Source organism: Microtus pennsylvanicus, chromosome 9, assembly GCF_037038515.1.
Source record: "Microtus pennsylvanicus isolate mMicPen1 chromosome 9, mMicPen1.hap1, whole genome shotgun sequence".
NCBI lineage: Eukaryota > Metazoa > Chordata > Mammalia > Rodentia > Cricetidae > Microtus > Microtus pennsylvanicus.
In genome coordinates this window covers 20,230,662-20,246,587 of record NC_134587.1, presented here as the reverse complement: position 1 = coordinate 20,246,587, position 15,926 = coordinate 20,230,662, and the positions used below count along the sequence as shown (strand labels likewise).

Below are 15,926 nucleotides of genomic sequence, written 5' to 3'. Positions count from 1 at the left end.
AAAGGTGGACACATGAGCACAGATGCAACTTTTTCTTCAAACAGTTTCAATCTACTCTTGGTTGCATCCATGAGGTGGCGAAGCCACATGTATGAAGGGCTAGCCACATATCTAGTGAGCTACATCCATGGAGAAGAGCTACGCATGAAGGGGCAGTGATGGCTTTATCATTTGTGGCCTGGATCTAGAGATGATCATGAAACATGACGGAAGAACTCTTTATATGCAAATGTTTTCACAGGTTTCATCTGCTTCCAGGACCAGAAATGTCTGCTTCCTCTTTTCATCTTTAAAGAAACAGCCCCTGCGCCGTAACAAAGTATTCTTTGTAATTCTGGCAATCTAAGTATGAGTGTGAAGATTGATGGCTTGACAAGGGGTCCTTCCACGGAGAGGGACATTACAGTTTATAATGGAGACAGGCAGATGCTCCTACATACACAGAAAACAAGAAAGATGCTGTTTTGTTCCCTAGAAGCAGTTTAGGCCAACCTAAGCAGGTGAGAGAGAGAACAATCAAGGAGAGGACTTTGGCATCTCTTGGCAGAGCCACACACATGGCCAGGACTGTATGTACTGAGTCTACTTTATTGCTAATTACGGGTACCCTATTAATGTTTTAGGTAACCCACTTATGTTCATCGTACCCTATTAATGTTTCAGGTACCCCATTTATGGGGCTGCAGCTGCACTTCTTCCTTTGACCAACTTCTCACCGAAATTTCCTCTCAGAAGTGTCCAGTTTGAAGCCAAATGACCCTACTCAAGGACGCTGCCAAGCTTCTGGTACATAAAAGCCATTGTTAAACAAGTTAATCCCTCGAAACGACTATAATATTTTGGTTTGGAGTTTTCACTGGTTATTTTTGAGTGAGGTTTTGCTATGTAGGGCAGGCTCGGTAATATATTTGCTATGTTACCCAGGCTGGCTTCAAAGCTGTACCAGTTCTCCTGTGTCAGCCCCCAAATCCTGGGATTATAGGTATGTGTTGAAATAAGGGCAGCGGGGCTGCATCCCCGGCACCCAGCCGCCCACATGGCTAGCTTTAGCTTATGCCCCGAAATAATTACACCGAAACTGTATTCTTTTAAACACCGCTTGGCCCATTTCTATCTAGCCTCTTCTAGGCTAGCTCTTGCACCTGGACTAGCCCATTTCTAATAATCTGCTGTAGCCCACGAGCTGGCTTACCAGGAATGATCTTAACCTGCTTCTGCCTGGAGTGGGAGGACCATGGCGACTCTCTGACTCAGCTTCTTTCTCCCAGCCTTCTGTTCTGTTTACTCCTCCCACCTAAGTTTTAACCTATCAAATGGGCCTAGCAGTTTTTTTATTGCTTAACCAATGAAATCAACAGATTGATATATGACACTCCCACATCAGGTATGGACTACCAGGTCTGGTTCTACTATACAATTTTAAGAATAATTTCTGGAGAAACACAAATATTATTATTCCTGGCCTCTCTGCTAAAGTTCTAATGTACCTAGGGGTCATGAACAGGTCACTTACTCCAGATGACAATCATAACATTTAATTACTAGTCTCTTTTCTGCATTGAAGATTCACCCGTGTGGAACTGGAAGGCTTACCTCTTTCCATTCAGTTGCTACACTTCAAGGACACAAGTTCAGAAAGCAAATAGGTACCCAATTTCAAAAGTTTCACCCAAGCGTGGGCAAGTATTTCCAGCAACCAAAAACATCAATGCTTTCCCTTGATCCTCACGTCTGTAATGATACCAAACTCTTGGTTTTCTAGCCCAGAATCTTCCAGTCTTCTACTCCTCTGTGCCCCTAGACACACCCTCTATCCCACATTAGTTCAGGGGTAAGCCCTGAGGCAGTCCTGCCCCCCTCTTTACTCCAGTGTTCAAGACTGCTCACCGCGTCCCCAACTCCCCAACAACCACAAGACAGAGCAGGCAGATGAGGAGGTACCCTCTTCAGTTCTGGGCCTTGGCAGCCCACTGCATTAAGACTCATGCAAAGGCTAGCTTTCCTTGGTCACCCCTATCACATGAGATTCCTGCAGCACTACAGCTCTACAATCTCTTGTACATTATTCAGTAAAACTCTCCGAAAAGGTGGGCAAACGCGCCTTAGTGATGGTCTAGCAGTATCACCAGCATGGTGTCTATAAAAGTTTGCTAACTCAGATAAAAAGGAGACGCATCCCTTACTTCTGCCAAAGAATGACTTGATCTGCTTTAATCAAATGTATTATTCATTCACAAGAAAATTATAATGTTCCTACGCAGTCCGTTCTTTTACAACACAGTGTCAGGATTTGTCAGACAAAGATCCCTAAAAGAATGTTTCTTTTTTATCAAACTCTCGCAGGCATCAAGCAAATAACATAACGTACCTTCTCTGTGCTGTGTAATGTCAGCACGGTGCACGTTAGCTAACCATGAGCTCTGTCTGGTGACCAGCTATGCACAAGGGGATGGCTCTGTTACATATCAGGAAAGACAGATTCTGCCTCTTTTCTCAGGCCTCTGCTCTGAGCTTCTGATTCTGCTGACTGGTTAAAGTGGACTTAAGGAGGCCTGTTTTTTTTCTAAAAATCTTGCTAAATCTATGATGGCTCTCTCAGGGGCCTTCAGGAACAAGTCTCTGTAGATGGGAGCAAATGGAAACACATAGGCCCCAGCGATGAGCACAAGCGGAGAGATCAGGAATGCGTTCAGAAAACAGTCCTTGGAGCATGCATTTTGCAGTCTGAAGAATCAGAGTCCAAGTTTCGGCTCAACCATGTTTGCTGTGTGATCCTGATCAATAAGAAAGAGGTCTCCTCCAACTTCTTAAAACTCAGGCAGCATTACCGGATGCAAACTGTCTCTGAGGACTGAATAAGTCATTTCCGCATACCAACCAGCAACCAGCAAGAATTAAATATAAACTCTGGCAGAGAGGATCCTTTAGATATTTATATATAACACATGGATTTTCCGCACGTGTTTTCTCAAGTTCAGTTTTGTTTGACCCATCAAAATAATTAAGCACATTTGCCAGGTGCCACGTGATCTGTGATCTTTCAGGTCTTTATATAAGGACCTCCTGAGTGCAATTAGCATATCCAGCACCTTAAGCACTCCACATGCCTTTGTGATAGAAACGAACGGCTACGTGAATGCTCGAGAATATGCATTTTACAATACACCATACTATCAACACAGCCACCCTCGTGGGCTTTTTGTCAGCCCTTACTCCATCTCTGCACCCACAGAACACACACATCCCTCGTTCTTCTCTCACCTTGTACGTTTATATGAATTGGAGGTGGGGAAAAGGTCAGGGGAGGGGTTGTAAATTTCTGAGATTCATGGCAACTCAATAAGGACACTCTAAGTAAAAACCACCATAACTGCCAGATAGAGATTTTCAAGGTTTTCACTCCAAATAACAATACACACATTTACCTTCACATACCGGTCAAACACCTCCAAGGCGTTGCTACACAGAGCCAAGGTTCACATAAACAAACAAGGAATAGGTGTCTAACAGACACTCTCTATGCTCACAGAAGACAGGCAGAGTTCACACACCTGTGTGATATGATCATTTTGTTCAGGCTTCCCAGGTACATTCTGCTAAGGCCGATAATGAAGGTGGGGTGCCAGCTGCCTATGTAGTTTGGACATTGCAGGGCAAGATGTCTCTTTCTCTTTATTATCCTAAGAAGCACCCCATCCCCAAAGACAACTGGCAAAGTGAACAGTAGGTACCCAAGGTTACCAACTATTTGACAGAGGATAAATCAGAAAATAATACAACGGAGTTCTGCCAAAATGTCAAATACATGCACATAGTAGGCGCCTTGCAAACAAGAGCATTGGAGGCTTCAGCGACTCATGAGGACACTGGAAACACTGTGGGTACCACTATTTCTAACCATGCTACAGCATGTACTTGAATCACAGGAGGTCTTAGCAGAGGGAGGCAAGTCGTGTAGCTTGAAGGTGGCCAGGCTCATCACCCAGGACCTGTATTTCAGTAAGGCTCTACTCTGTGTTTGTACAGGGCAACTCTCAAGGATTAAATACCATGTTGACTTTAGAGAATTGCCTTCATCCTAAAAATAAACAGTTCTAATTATAAAATCAAAGACATGGTAATAGAGGTCGAAGCAAGAGAGTTTTCTATTTGGAAACATGCATTTGTATTTCCTGGGGATTCTTTTTTTCTAATACTACAGCTAATTTTGTGAATTCCAACAGTCTTTAGAGTATATTAGTAAAATGTCTGTTGTATATAAAGTGTTTCTTACATTTCCAGAATTCTCTCCCAGGAGAAAGGAAAGCAGCACCTGAGGTGATTAAATACATGGCTGAACCAGAGACAAATGGAGGAAGAGCTGATGAAACACAATATTGTATCCAAGTTTTTAACTATGTTTTGGCTAGAAAAAAATTTATGAAGATTATCTATTTTTCCCAGTCTCAAATATGGCATTTTTTGAAGAATTCAAATTCTTCAACTACTGGGAATCTCAGACAGGAGAACAGAATTAAGTTACAATTCCTAACTCAACAGTTTGGCTTGGCACATTGACACTTCTTCGTAAAATGAAGAGAGAGAATGAAAACAACGGGCAGGATACTTGGGTACCTTGGCAGAAGCCCCTGCTGTGTTGTGTGCTGTGTGTTCTCTATTATGCTAATGAGCACAGTTCCAGAACTATTGTGATTAGTATTCTACTTTGTTTTTTATTTTGTATTGAGAATCTTTTAGCTAAATCAAGCACCCTTGAGAGGCTGTAGACAACTTTTAAGGGACACATTTAACCAGAACTATTTTCCTAATATTGCCTGTTTATTTTTCTCCCCCCTGCCCTTCAAAGAAATCTAAGAAATAAAAATGAAAGGCTTGGTTTTCAGTAGACTGGAAACATGTAAGCCTGGAAAACCCCAAGACATGAATGGTGACAATATGATCATTTGTTTTTATTAATGATGCTACAAAGCAGCAACTGTAGCAGAAACCTACTCATTTGGGGATAAAGCAACAGTCACTTATTCCCAGGGCAGAGGAGAGATATTCCAGAGGAGAAAGCTTAAGCTATTCTCTAGTTAGACGTGATGGAGATGCAGACAGTGGGGTTGCTCCAGGTTGCCATTTTGTCTCGTTAGCTTCCTTTATGTATTTAGACAATAGAGCAACTTAAAACTTTCTGCATCTAAACAGACTTTAAAAAAATTATTACATTTGTGTGTGTGCCCGTATACAGGTGCACATGTGTGCAGGTCAAAGGGCAACTTTCAGTAGTGGGTGCTTTTCTACCACCATGTAGATCCCGGGGATCAAACTTTGGTCATCAGATCTGGTGACAAAGGTTCTGTTTTTTTGTTTGTTTGTTTGTTTGTTTTTTTTAAATCAGTGCCTGACAAACCAATTGTTTCAGAACAGTGGTTTACTGGCCTTATTTGTGAATCTCACTGGGAGAGTATGGTCACCATGGGAACATGGTGGGATGCTAGAGCCTGGGTTCCAAGAGGGGGCCCTTAAAAGCTGGGCCTTTCCTGTGTTCTCTCAGCACGTCTCAGGCTCTTACAGTCATTTTCAGTCAGGCTCGGTTCTCAATGTCCCCACTGGAAAGTCACAGCCATATTCCTTACTGCCCCATGACACAGCCCATGGGCATACTCTGTCATATTCCCTACTGCCCTGTGTCACAGCAGGCAGACAGGCCCCGCCCTACTTCCTACTGTCCTCTGCTACAACAGGCAGACAGGCCCCGCCCTACTTCCTACTGTCCTGTGTCACAACAGGTGGACAGACCCCGCCCTACTGTCCTCTGTCACAACAGGCGGACAGACCCTGCCATACTCCCTACTGTCCCACGCCTTAGCCACTGGGATCTATTTCACAGCTCTCATGGAAGTCACCTCCTCTTACACCTGAGCATCCTCTCCCTTAAGCAAGCCTTCCTCCTGGGCTCAGACCCACCATCTGGGAGAGAGCAAAAGAGGGAGGAACAATGCTTCTCCTCCTCTCCAACAGGAGCTAAGTCCCCTGTGAAGAATCAACTCCAGACCCTTTGACTTCAGATCCAAGGTACAGATATACGTTCCCACCAGTGTTTCCTCCTCTTTCTCTCTTCTCGCTCACCAGGAGCCCTGCGTAACAACCAGGTACTGCAGGAGACCAAGCTGTGCATCAACAAGCTTTTACTTCCTTCTTCCTCTGTCTTTGAAGCACCAGCATTCTCAGATTCCTAGAACTTTTAGGCACCAGCAGCTGCCCTTCCTGACATGCTCTGTGTCATTTGAGACCCAAATTCTGCCTCATGTCTAGAAGCTACTTTGTGCCCTCATATCATGTAATTCTGAGTTCTCCTCAGGTTTTCTCGCACACTGCCTTAGGGGGAAAATGTTTGCTCAATTTTTTCTCAAATGATGGGTGGCTGTTTCTGTCAACTTCTGCTGACATGTCTTGCTTTTCTAATTCACTTTCAAAGAGCTATAATGTATCCAATGACCAGGACAATTTGCGGAGAACCAAAAGCAGAGAGGAAATCAAAATGCATTAGGTATCAAGACCAGTGATTCTATTTTAAGGATACCCCTTTCGATTAGTACGAGTCTGGCACGTCAGAGGGTAGAGTTAGTTCTAGGCTCAGATAAACAAATTAGAGAGCTACTGAGTCAAGGAAAGCAGTGGGCGGGTAGGGTTAAGAAGAGGGAAAGCAATGCAGGCCGAGGAGGAGCACTGTTGGAAATCCACACAGGGTCCTTCAGCTCAAACACCTTCTTGAGACAGCGAGAGCCCTGGACCTTGCAACAGAGCCTGGAGCTGCAACAGTCTCTCAGCCAGCAGAGGCCTGGGCTCCTACCGGAAATCAGGATGCCCTGTGGAACAAACTGTGCAAACAGATACTGCTTTTGTTTGCATAGTTAGCTTGAGATGCCTTCCCTGTAGCCCAGGCTGGCCTTGGAACCCCTGCTGCTTTACAGCTTCACCTCTCAAATGTAGGGCTCAGAGGGACAGACCTCCTTATGCCACTCCAAACAGTTGGTCCATCTTCTAAATAAAAGTGTGGGCAAAATGGAGAATTTCCCACGCCATAGTAAAAATAATAACCAGGAAGGAATGAGGAAGGTTGCGTGACCCCGAAACCGGCCATCTACAAGTACCCAACAAAAGCCTGAAGGAAGAGGAGGCTTGAGTTATGTTTATTCAAACTACTTCCTTGGCTCCCCCAGTTTCAAAATCACAATCTGGTGGGGTTATTTTTCAACTCTTTATTTTTGAATGTAAGAGTATACATACTTAAAGCTTTTCCTAACAGGGTTTTGACAAAAAGAAGGATTAATATTTATTTGGTGACAGGAACTGGATCAGCTGTCTTTCTTTCACTACTCAAAAAATGCAAACTCCAAAGTGGGACAAAAATCTAATTTTTTTTTTTTTGCACACGAACATTATACCACAGTAGAAAATACCACATCTAACGGTATGTGGTAAGTCATAGTCAAAATGCAGACATACTGAAAACACTGTACAAAGTCACTTTCATGATATGGGTATGTGTTTATAGGAAGTATAACTAAATTTTGTGTACAGAATTGGGTTCCTTCCCCCAGATATCTCATTGTATACATAAAGATATTCCAGAAGTCTAAAACGTAAAATATTTTTTGTCCCAAGAATACTAATAGAGGAGATATAACCTGGATTTCAATTTTTTTTTTATAACAACTCTGTAATGAAAGCTCTGACCTACTTTCCAGGCTACGGATCGAAACACTAGACATCTGCCTAGCCCTGTAGGTAGTAGATGGCACTGGGGTTTCAAAAGTTTGCAGCCCCACCATCCTGTCTTTATAAGGCAGGTGAGGAATCTGCAGAGGTTAAGACACTGTTAGCATGAGCCACGCTGCCAAGTAACATAAACAGGCATGTGGCAAGCAGGAGAGCAGGGGCTGAAATGCAGACCGTGAATGGTACATCCATGATAAGAAGGTGCATGGGCTTAGCGTGGTCCAAGCATGAAGGAGGCACGGAAAACCTGACCACGGCCTCGTAAGATTGAGGGGGAAAGTGGAGAACAATTTCAGGTGAGGTGGGGCAAGGAGAGCAAACGTTCTTTCCCGCCACACCTTAAGAAGCAAGGAAGTAAACGCCCACAATGTGTGACATGACGAGGAGGGAGAAGGACAATGGGGGGGTGGTCCGGAACAACTCCAAAGCTTTGCAGTGGAGAAAATCAATTAGCTAAGTCACAGTTTTGAGGGAAGGAAGATACCAGTGAATTTGGGGCTCAGATAAGATACTCAAGTAGAAAATGTATAATAAGTTGAGAGTGTGGAGCACTGCTGGGAAAGAGTAATAAGCAAAGGACGCAGAGATGAATGACGGCGAGACCAGTGACAACATGGCAGACGTAAGGGCAAGGCAGGAGCAGCTGAGGCCCTGAGCACGCGAGGAAGCGAGCCCCTAGAATTCTATTACCTCAGCTCAGGACTGTGAAATGAAAGGACTATCTCATTAATATATATCAGAACACTCAACCTGGTATTTGATTGGCTTGGCTTCAGAAAATGGGGAGAATGAAGAGTTATCTGTGGCCCAGGTCTGACAAACTGATCTCTTCTGCTCCCTGAGGCACTTCATCTCCCAAACATGACAGGCTTCCATGCTGACGGATTCTTCTTGAGTAGATCGGCTAGTAGAAATGGAGGAAGCCTGAAGCAGCCTGGAGTTACACGCTCTCCGCATTTCCACCCACACTTCCCATTTTAGAGCTTGTTGGTGTCTTCCCTAAAGCACTCCTGCAGGTGTATCTACTCGCAGCCCACATCACTTGACCAGGACCGCCATGTCCAGAATCAGAGCCTCCTCTCTGGATTTCAGTTGCCCAATCTTGCTGCCTTCCCAGCTGACATGCTATGGCCCACGCCCCCTCCCCATCTTGACCACGGTGGTCTACATCACCCAGTGTCGTGAGCGCTGCATCAGGAAGGCTGACTTTACCATCAGAACTCTTCACACCACAACATTTACCTTTCCACTGTCAGCTCTCCTAACCTTCTAGCCGTCCCATGTTCTACTTCCAAAACCTACTTCGTTTTCCTCTCCAGTGTGTAAAATCTTTGCCATACTTGCTTCTGAGCTCCACGCATTATTTTTTATGGAACAAACATTCTTGGCATCTTTTTCCATTTTCAGACAACTGGAGCAGAGCTAAATCTCAGAAGAAACAAATCATTGATTTCAATTGTGGCTGACCTCCATCCCACCTCCTCAGCCCTGCCTCCCCATCTCCAGTGCCCAGGTCAATTAGTGCTAAGTTTACACTTTTAAAATGTTTTCCCCTATTCAGAGGTATGGATTTATCTACCCTTCCTGCAAAGTTTCCTATATTCTTCTATAATCTCTATGCTTCATTTTTTCTTTTTTTCTTTTTTTGTTTTGTTTTTATTTATTTATTTATTAAAGATTTCTGCCTCCTCCCCACCACGCCTCCCATTTCCCTCCGCCTCCCCCAATCAAGTTCCCCTCCCTTATCAGCTTGAAGAGCAATCAGGGTTCCCTGACCTGTGGGAAGTCCACGGACCACCCACCTCCATCCAGGTCTAGTAAGGTGAGCATCCAAACTGTCTAGGCTCCCCCAAAGCCAGTATGTGCAGTAGGATCAAAAACCCATTGCCATTGTTCTTGAGTTCTCAGTTTGGTTTCTAGCCATAAATAAAGGACATTGAGCCTATAATTCGCGATCCTAGAGAAGCTAAATAAGAAGGTGAATCCAAAGACAAACATATAGGCATCCTCCTGAATATTAACCTTCATCAGGCGATGAAAGGAGACAGAGACAAAGACCCACATTGGAGCACCGGACTGAAATCTCAAGGTCCAAATCAGGAGTAGAAGGAGAGAGAGCACGAGCAAGGAACTCAGGACCACGAGGGGTGCACCCACACACTGAGACAATGGGGATGTTCTATTGGGAACCCACTAAGGCCAGCTGGCCTGGGTCTGAAAAAGCATGGGATAAAACCGAACTTGCTGAACATAGCGGAATATAATCTCTTAAAGGACTTCCTAGGTCCTAAAGGAAGCCACTCCGCCATAAAGTTGGCATCACTTCGAGGCCACCGACTAGTTACGCTTTCTCAGACGATAGTCAAAGTCAGAGCACACGTGTTGCTTTACGTCTTTCTGTATACTGTAAGACACACATGGTCAGCAAATAAGAGTCTGTATTTATTCCATTCTCTGGGTGAAGGAGAACAAAGCCGGTAGCGGATTTTGAGGCAGCATCACCCCCCCCCCATCAGTGTTGTGTCTTGCCTCCATAGATACAGTTGCCAAAACGATCATCAGCATTTAATACCAAACCTGGGATCTCGCAAGAGCCTCCATTTATAAATAACAAGACATGGTGAGAATGGCTAAGTTACCGCTACTAATGATAACAGCAAAGAGAATAGTGGTTACAGATATTAAGAAAACCTACACACATCAAAGAAACCAACAATAAAAATGGAGTAAGTGGTCTAGGGAAAAAAAATCATCATTTTTAGAAAATGATTTGGTTCAATTAAAAAAAAAACACTGGCCAAAATTTTGAAGTATATTTCCGGTTTATAAAGCATGGCATATGGATCTATCATTTTATGGCTCCTGTGCTTTCTTCTTGACATCAACTCTTACATAACTTAAAACCAGCTGAGGTACAGCTTCCTTCTGAAATCCTCTCCTTTAAATCTCAAGACAGAATTTGCTTCGTCCCCTTGTCCCTACAGTGTATTTTTAGCTTCTTAGACTCTACGGTGCTCTATCCACCTGTAATTATGCCGCAGAAGCATCAGAAGATGCCAATGAAAGGCCAGTAGCAGACAAGATAGCCAAAGGCCTATTCACGGTCTTGACGGCTACAGCGGGGCAGGACATGCCTGACAGGGTTCGCAACTCCCAAGAGCTAGACTTCCTCTCAGATCAGACCTCAGTGTGGGACGTGATGCATTCTCCCAGATTCCAGAAGGACTGGACCGGAAGGGCGATAAGAAAAAGGCACAGGAAGCTCAGCTTCATGGAGATGGCCTTCTGCACAACCCTCAAGAGCCTGGAGAAGCACCATGCATTGCCCCACCCCGCTTCTCAAAACAAAGCAAATCAAGGCCAGACTGTAGCTTTAGCTTCAGTTTGGAAATAATGCTCACTAGTTTTGAATATTTTTTCTTTCCCCCACCCCGAAAAGACTAATAAATCTGAGCTTTACCCAGAACTACAGAAATGAGATGCTGTCAAGCAAGACGTTTGGAAGGCAATGGGCAACACTCTCTAGCAGGCGGCTCAATGTGGTTATGGAGACTTTCTTTTTCTTTTTTTCTTTAGTTTTTTTGGTTTGTTTGTTTGTTTTTCGAGACAGGGTTTCTCTGTGTAGCATTGGTTCCTGTTCTGGAACTTGCTCTGTAGACCAGGCTGGCTTCAAAGTCACAGAGATCCCGCTTGCCTTGCCTCCCCCATGCTGGGATTAAAGGTGTATGCCACCACCGCCTGGCTCAGAATTTCTTTTTGTAAAAGACCATTACTGTCCTCGGATAAATACAAAGTGCTGTTATGTGTAAGCAGCGCTCAATGAGATCTGATGTTTTCAACTCTTTCCGCAATAATCTATTCTCTCAAAGGTACTTCTGGCTCCTTGGTTTATATTAGTATTTTGTCACCTAGCTGCAATAATGTAATTGCAAGGAATAAGACATCTGTATTCTATTTATCAACATTAGTAGAAGATGCAAATTTACTTTGGAACCTATAGCACATGCATCCTTCTCTGAAGATGCAGGAAGTGGAGGTGTTCTTATTTCCAAAGGACAACCCAGTGAATGATATGCACCACAGAGCTCCAGGTGCCCATGAGAGTACAGGGATGCTACCCTGCACGAACCCAGAGTTGACGCGCACTCAAGACAAGGCTAGCTTGTTGATCACTTTCTGACAATAATGTCAGCAGATTTCTCTCACAGAATTCATGGGCCCCTTGCAGGCTTCCATGAAAGAGGAATACTCTTAAAAAAGACCAAGCCATCAATTCTTATTTTACTTCTCACGGGCCAAGTCAAATTTTATCAAGAATATGCTCTAACTTCATCTGTATGTGGGCATTCTGAATACTGAGAAAATGGCCAAGAGCTTAGCGCTTAGAGGGTCTCATGTTTTTATCCTCTGCCCATCTCCTGCAACATAACTTATATCCTCTATGGCTATGATCAAGGAAGGCTTCAGCAGCTAAGGCACTCAGAGCAATATACTCACGGTTGACAGAGCTTGACCAGGTCTTGATCAGTGGTGTTGGGGGGCAGGCCTCGGATGTAGAGGTTTGTCTTGCTCAGCTGATCCCATCCTGAGTTGCTACTGCTGCTACTGTTGTTATTACTGCTGGTGGTGCTGGGACTGGGAGGGGCCATGGGGTGCGCTGGGACCAGAGACTGCTGGAAGCAAAAAACAGAGTATGTCAGAGCGGAGGTAAGGGGTCAAGCACCACTCAGAGGCTATGTGAGCTACAAAAATAAAACAAACAAATAAATAAAATAAAGACACTGAGATTAAACAAAGACTATCCTGAGCTACTGTGATATAAAATTCAACTTGTAGGGAAAAAAATCTATTCATTTTAAGACAAAACCAAAAACCAAAAAAACCCTTCTTTCAACATGAAATGAAAGAACTTTATTCAGCAGTACCTGAAATGTGGATAAATGTATAGATAATCAATTTATTTGCACATTTTAAGAAACGTTATCTCCTGAGACTCAAAATTAACTTGCATGAAGTCACACGATATCGTCATCTTAATATACAGTAATTTAGAAATCACTGATTTTGAAACAGTGTCCAGATTCTGAAGACTATCTAAAAGTAGTTGACTATTTGATTCAGAATACTCTTTAAAAAGAGACCTCTCTTAATATGTAAGAACGTTAGAGTTTCAGCCAGAGCTGCAAACTTCTACGTTAGATCCATGGCTTCTGGAGACATCTGGATGAGATTCGCCACTGGCAGACCCTGTGAGAATGCTGTGGCAGTCAGAAAGCTTCCCCGGACCACATCTTGCAGAGCCTGCTTGGCTCTCCAGTCAGCAGACACCTAGGTTGGTGTCTGAAGCGCACACACCAGATACTGCTGCTTTGCGAGCTTCTGGAAGGAAACCCCAGCTCTCTGACCCTCTGCCCACGCAAGACTTTTGAGCAAGTTAAAGGGCTCAGCCCGAGGACAGTGAGTAGGACCCAAACTGTCCTCACAGGCAATGTGCAGAAGGGCAGGTATAGTCTCCTTTCTATTTTCTAAGTGACAAACATATTAAGCCAAGAGCAACACTTACACACCAAGTTTGAACACACGAACTTACATACTTGCTAGATACTCAACAAAGATTTCAAATATTAATGCCAGACATTTACAACTACAGACTAAAATGCAAGGCATATAGAAGAAAAACTAAACTCTATAGCAGAAAAATGCTGAATAGCACACATATATAATAAATGTACTCTTGTTTATCTTGCTAGCCATTTCGGATGACCGCTGCAGACTCCACTTTCTGCACCTAGCTTCTGCCAAGGCATGCTAAGGGCACAACTTGAGCTGAGAACTCAGAGACTCTTTCTTCTGGGCCTTTTCCTTCCTCCCTCCGTTCAGGGTCCCTGCTAAGTTGTCATGCAAATACTTCTTCATCTAAAGAGACTCTTTTAGGAGGGGAGTTCCTGGAAGAATAAACAGAGAGTGAGGAAATTCTACTTCCTTAAGAGCTGAACCTGAACTGGGACTTGCTTCATCCAAATCCCAGACAGCCCTGCCTGAGATCACACCCTTCCCCCCTGTGATTCTCGCCTTTCACTGGCAGGCAAGTGAATTCACACACTGTCCGTGCACCACTGGTTTTCCTCTAAAGACACCGGTTTCTAAGTATTTATAAATAAAAATTTGGTACTCAGCCCTGTTTCCTGCTCTGATACAGATGTCACACAAGGATCTTGCCTTTCTTCTCTCAAGTCTCTCAGTATCTCCAGTTACCTACCCTCTTCTTCTCAGAGTTGGATTGAGGTACTAGAAAGGTACAGTCATTAGCCCCCATCTCCCAAGCTCTGACTGACAAGACAGCTTGTAACCACAGACAGAAGTAGGTAAGCCTGACTTTTCTCTTAAATGGGACGTGATCCGTGCCTAAGATACCATCCCAGAGCACAAGGTGATTGGTATTAACCACAGGACAGAGGATGCTGGCTACTGAACAACACCAGGGATGTGCTAGAGGATATCTGTACACACTGTGCCAAGGTGTATTGCTGATTAGTGTAATAGAGAGCTAAACGGGCCAAAAGCTGGGCAGGGAGAACAGGCGGGACTTCCAGGCAAAGAGAGGAACTAGAGATGAATCTAGGTGCACAGAGGAGATGCCAGGAGACACACTGGAAACAGGAAGGCATGTAGCAGACGTAATCAATAGAAATGGGTTAAGTTATAAGAGCTAGTTGAAAACAAGCCTAGGCTAAGGCTGGACTTTCATAATTAATAGTAAGTCTCCATGTCATTATTTAGGAGCTGGCGACCCAAAGAAAAATCCATCTGCAGGGATGAAGGGCTAGGCTGTGGTTCAGAGGTAGAACACTTGCCTAACAGGCAGAGTCCTGGATAAAACAATCATGTGTCAGCCCGGGGATGACAGCTGTTGCTTGGCCTCTCCCGGCTCCTAGTTCTCTGTGGGAACACAGCAGGGACAAGCGTATGTACTAGCACACATATGCATTCCAAGACTGGGTCCATGCGAGCCCTGATCCTGTCTGGTTCTGATGGGGCACGGTGGGCATGGCCTTGCTCTGATCAGAAGAAAACATCTGGGTTATTGTTAATTAGGTGACTCTTTGGAACTAAAAGTAGGTTTTCCGTATGTATTTACTGTTGATAAAAGGAAGAGATCGATGATCTGTACTTCTGAATATCTAATTGATCTACTGTATGATGTCTGACTGTCACCCGTATTTATTTTCACAATACTTTCCCAGTAAGGGAAGCAGGTAAGGAACCTGGGTCTTCCTTCTGGGCTGCCAATTAGTGTACAGGTGCTCCCAGAGTTCAGATTCCAGGAAGGACAAGAGGGTCCCAAATTCAAACATGGAGGACCACAAGGCTAGTGACTCCTCGACAGCACAAGGTTCAAGTTGAATTTTACCTAAATATCAACACTTCCTAGAGTTAGCTGAATGAAGACAGGCAGATGCCTGAGAGAGAACAAAAGGGTTTGACTTGTGTGTGTGTGTGTCTGTGTGTGTGTGTACGTGTGTGTGCGTGTGTGTGTGTGTGTGTGTGTAATTTTAAAGATGAACTATTTAGAAGTCACTAAATCCAGGCTAGGAACATAGCTTAATAGCAGGCATGCACAAGGATCTGTGTTCAGTCTCCAGTGCCATCAACACAAACGAACACACAAAACAAAACAAATCACAGTTTGTGAACTCATAGCATAAAGAAGTGTCCATTTGCTAAGCGATGCATGTTATGTCCTGCTTTCTATTGAACTCAACAGACAGACAGGTAGAACACTGTTCTCCCATTGCAAAGATTAGGGAACTGTGTCTTCGGAGCGTTTAGGCACTGTGCAGTGACACCCAGTCAAGTAGGCGGCAGGCAGGGCTGCATTCGGAACTGAGATCTGCCAGATAACAAAGTCAGAACCTCCAAACACGGTCCATCTCATCAACGTGCCATATTGCTTTGAGTTTCCGTGTCCACCCTCTTGCATCCTCATTACCAAATTCTTGCGATTTTGCAGTGTGACTCTGCTCCGTTAGAGTAAAAGGTGCCTGTGGGTTACTCTCATTAGCGCACAGTGAACTAGTGGAGGTAAAAACCCCATTAGCTGGAAAAAGAAGGATTAAATAAATCCTGCTTTATAAATTGTTCCCCTAAAGAATGGCTTC

At 44.1% G+C, this 15,926-nt stretch overlaps 1 protein-coding gene across 9 annotated transcripts in view; it reads right to left on the bottom strand.

The window, feature by feature from the left end:
* Positions 1 to 15,926, bottom strand: part of Rbms1 (RNA binding motif single stranded interacting protein 1) — a 220,235-nt gene that overhangs the window by 79,882 nt on the left and 124,427 nt on the right. For 7 of the 9 annotated variants that reach the window (XM_075985069.1, XM_075985070.1, XM_075985063.1 and 4 more), the window contains exon 2: positions 12,265 to 12,440. In XM_075985069.1, coding sequence (XP_075841184.1) covers positions 12,265 to 12,440 — 176 coding nt within the window. The remainder of the gene's footprint in view (positions 1 to 12,264; positions 12,441 to 15,926) is intronic. The other 2 variants (XM_075985064.1, XM_075985067.1) reach the window with 1 other exon arrangement.